Source organism: Phascolarctos cinereus, unplaced genomic scaffold, assembly GCF_003287225.1.
Source record: "Phascolarctos cinereus isolate Bilbo 61053 unplaced genomic scaffold, phaCin_HiC Scaffold_1;HRSCAF=81, whole genome shotgun sequence".
Lineage (NCBI taxonomy): Eukaryota > Metazoa > Chordata > Mammalia > Diprotodontia > Phascolarctidae > Phascolarctos > Phascolarctos cinereus.
Genome location: NW_027555514.1, coordinates 219,165,581 through 219,169,623, shown reverse-complemented (window position 1 = coordinate 219,169,623; position 4,043 = coordinate 219,165,581). Strand labels below are relative to the sequence as shown.

Below are 4,043 nucleotides of genomic sequence, written 5' to 3'. Positions count from 1 at the left end.
GGGATAGTCCATCCTATCCCAAAGATTCACAAGTTCTGGCACATCCTCAGGTTATATGCCTATAACTTACATGACTGCTCTCTCCACCAGCTGGAGTTTCTCACTTGCACCACACTACTGGAGATTTCCTTCCCCCCCCCCTTTTTCCCAGGGTAGTTTCTGTTCCTCCCAGTTCCTCTCTTTGGGACACCTGCCCCCCAGGAGGGAGACGGATTCCCAAGTCTGAGAGCCACCAAGAGAAATGGTTGGTGGGCACTTGCTCTCAGCCCTTAGAGAGACTCCACTCCTGAGGGGCTTATTTCCCGGCCAATGCACCAAACTGTGTGGGATGCCACTCAAACTAAAAAAAACAAAACACAGAGGTATCCAAGGAGAAACAGAAAGTTAATTTATTATTTGCTATTCTCAAGAATAGGGTCTCCCCTACCTTTGTTTTTTTTTTTAATTTGAGTGGCATCCCACATACTCCTGACCCCTTTTGCCAGAAACAACTTCAGCATTTTCTCTCATTGACAAATTCCATTTAAATACATTTTATTGAATATCTGGTATGCACAAAGGACTTAGCTGCATGTTCCACATCATCATGAAGGTGGATATAAATAAACCTGGCCCTAGGAACTTCTAATTTTGTTATGGAGGGAGGAAAGGTACACACCTAATTATAGTGCAAATTGGAACAAAGAAGAATACATAAATGCATAGGAGAACTATAATTAATGTGTTCCAGGGCTTCTGAGGAGAGGCTGATGCTTCAACCTAATAGTGACAGGGAAATGGTGAGAAAAATTAGTTAGGATAGTGTGAGAGCGAATGGACCAGGAAGTTGATTAATCAGTCAGCAAAGATAAGGGAACTAGACATGGAAATGGGGCAACATAGGATCAGTGATAGTAGAAAGGAAATTTAAACATAAAGGAGAGAATCTAGGCAAGAAATGTTGCAAACTGGTATGGGCACTGGCAATAAGAAAAATTTATTTTGGTGCAAAGTAATCTGGCTCTATGACTTTTTAAAGTTGCTTGGCTCTTACAGGTTTTAATGTTTTTCTTTTCAAACATATTTTATTTGTTTCCTCAATACATGTCAAAACAATTTTTAGCATTTTTTTTCAAGTTTTGAATTCCAAGTTCTATTCCTCCTTTGTTCCCTCCCTTCTCCCTTCCCTGAGCTAGTAAGCAAAGTATCCCTGATAAAGGCACCATGAGAGTCTTAAAGAATTTTCTATAATTTTCTGGGAAGGTTTTGGATTCTATGCCTTTGTCAATTTGGGCTTTCCTGTTGCTTTGTGATGCCAAAGCAGGAATTAGTCTGAGAGGGTGGGTGTGCTTGAACCTACAGGTAGAGATAGAAACTTCCCTGGGGAGAGAGGTGAGTGAGGTGTCAGAAAGCAGGGCAGATCCTGACAAAAAGGAGCAAAAAAGAACTCTCTCTCTCTCTTTCTCTCTCTTTCTCTTTCCCTCATTTTCTCCCAGAATGGGAAAATAGGCTAGAAAGTTAAACAGTATAGCCTATAGCTAAGGGATGATTAGCAAGGAAAATTGCAAAGAATTGCAAAATCTTGGAAAGCTTACCCCTTTGGCATCTTGAACTCAGTAGCCTCTTACTGCTTGGAGAGAAACACAATCCTTTTAACTAAATCCTTAAAGCTTGTACAACTTGCTTATTCCTCAGAGTGCAAATAAAGGGGTTCATTACTGGGGTGACAGATGTTGTTAGTACTGACACTACCTTGTTCAAAGCCACTCCTTCCTTTGCAGAAGGTTTCATATACATGAAGATGCAGCTGCCATAAGTGATGGAGACAACAATCATGTGGGAGGAACAGGTGGAAAAGGCCTTTTGTCTGTGCTGGGCAGGAGGGAATCTGAGGACTGTTCTTATAATGTAGGCACAGGACCAAAGCACCATGAGTAAGGTGATGATGAGTGTCAATATAGCGAAAATTAAAACCATCTTCTCCATGAGCTCTATGTCTGAGCTCACAATCTTCAGCAGGGGAAATGCATCACAGCCAAAATGATCAACGACATTGGAGTCACAGAATTCCAACTGGAGGCCCAGGCTAAGTGGTGGGAGGATGATCATCAGCCCAGATAGCCAGGAACCCAGCAGGAGCTGGTTACAGACTTTGCTGTTCATGGTAGTTGTGTACTGCAGAGGTTTGCAAATGGCCACATAGCGGTCATAAGACATGGTGGCCAGAAGAAAGAACTGTGCTGCCCCTAAAAAGATGACAGAGAATATTTGGGTGAAGCAAGCATCAAGGGAAATGGTATTGTCCCCAGTTGACATACTATAGAGGTATCTGGGGATACAAGATGTTGTGAGTGAGATTTCTAAGAAGGAGAAGTTTCTGAGAAAAAAATACATTGGTGTTTTCAGGTGGGGATTCACCAAAGTGAGGATGATGATGGTCAGGTTCCCAATTACACTCAACATGAAGTTGAAAAACAGAAAGATAAAAAGCAAAACTTTTAGCTGTGGGTCATCTGTCAGTCCCTGTAGAATGAATAATGTAATCCTCGTGTGATTTCTCATCCTCTCCTTTTGAATTCTGATGGACCCGAACACAGAGTAGAGAGGGAGAAGTTCAGCCTGAAGATGAGGATGGAGACAAAATAATAGTCATAGGAGTCAGGAAGAAAGAGGAAGCAAGGAACTCACATAAGTTTTGTCTTAAATATGGTCACCTCATTATATTCCACTTTTTTCTAGGTTCTATCAGGATTGCTCTTTTCCATGTATCTTTAGAAGTAACATTTTTTGCCCTTTCAAACATGGTCTTCTGTCAAAATTTTCTATTTTATCCATCTTCACTCAAAGCCCTTTCCTCCCCCTTTACCTTAGCCATATCCAAGAGAATTGAACTTTGAGTTAAGATATCTAATTTCTAATCCTGGAGGTGACGTCTACTGGCTCTGTAATATAAGTGACTCTGAACCCACATTTCCTTGTCTGTAAAATGGTAGTTGCACTACCTACTATTTATGGCACAGGGATATTTTGAAAAAAAATACCCACCTTTGTAAAGCTTAAGTGTGAGCTATTATCATTATTGGTGTTGTTACTCTGGGCAGATTGAAAACTACCTCTTACATTCCTCATATGACTTCACCTTTCCTTCTCTACTCCCCTATATATGAAAATTTTTTTCTTGGAATCGTTTACCAGTACACTCTTTCAAGGAAAAGTTAGGAACCTCTGACCTAAGATGGTAAGCAGGTTGGCCTTGAGAAATATTGTGGGGCTCTCCACAGTCCCTCTCCCTGCTATTCATGCTTCCAATTTCCTTTATCATTCAGTCTGCCTGAGGTTTTCCCCTTACTGTCTGAAATATGTCCTGGATGTGTTCCTTTGTATAATTCCTCCCGGGTTTTGTTTTTTGTGAGTGACATGAATCTCATTCTGTAGGAATCTACTTGCTGTACCTGTGATGTCTGGAAAGACGTACACTTGAAATCAGAGTTTCAAATTCAGCCTCTCTTCTTAAAATTTTTTATCTTTGGTAAAGTTCTTAATTTCTTAGGGTCCAGTTTCTTCATTTATTACATGGGTGGATTGTACTACTTTGTTTTTCAGTTTCCTTTTAGCTGGAAATCCTACTGTCCCATGTAAATGAGTTGACAATAAGATGTAAACAATGATTTCTTCTAAGGGGGGTAATTTCATTTCAAGTGGTCATTGAGTTGCTATTTTCCTAGAAAAATCTCAAATTCTTTCTCCCCAGAGAGATGTGATTATAGACTTTATTGAAAATGATCTTATTAGATGTCCTACTGTTTTTTACTCAAATTCTTTGTTATATTACATTTGTTCTCTCTTTCTAGTATGCTGAAATGAGCTATTTCAGATAGATTTTGTTAAAAACAATTAACTAAGGGTTGCATGGATTTTTAAACAATGGAAGTTGTGTCATAGGAAGGAAATGCCTTCACTTGTGAAATTTTTGGAAGGAGGTGGCACAGTGGCATTTCTGAAGGAAGTTTTGAGAAAAAGAGAAGCTTTTCTAACACTTTTCAAATCAAACAAGCAAGTGCATA

At 39.8% G+C, this 4,043-nt stretch overlaps 1 protein-coding gene across 1 annotated transcript; it reads right to left on the bottom strand.

Moving 5' to 3' along the window:
• Positions 1-1,603: 1,603 nt before the first annotated feature.
• Positions 1,604-2,583, bottom strand: LOC110211100 (olfactory receptor 6C2-like). Its single transcript, XM_020990287.2, is given in 2 exon segments — positions 1,604-1,650; positions 1,653-2,583. Coding segments are annotated over 2 exon segments (936 nt in total). The 5' UTR covers positions 2,542-2,583.
• Positions 2,584-4,043: the final 1,460 nt, after the last annotated feature.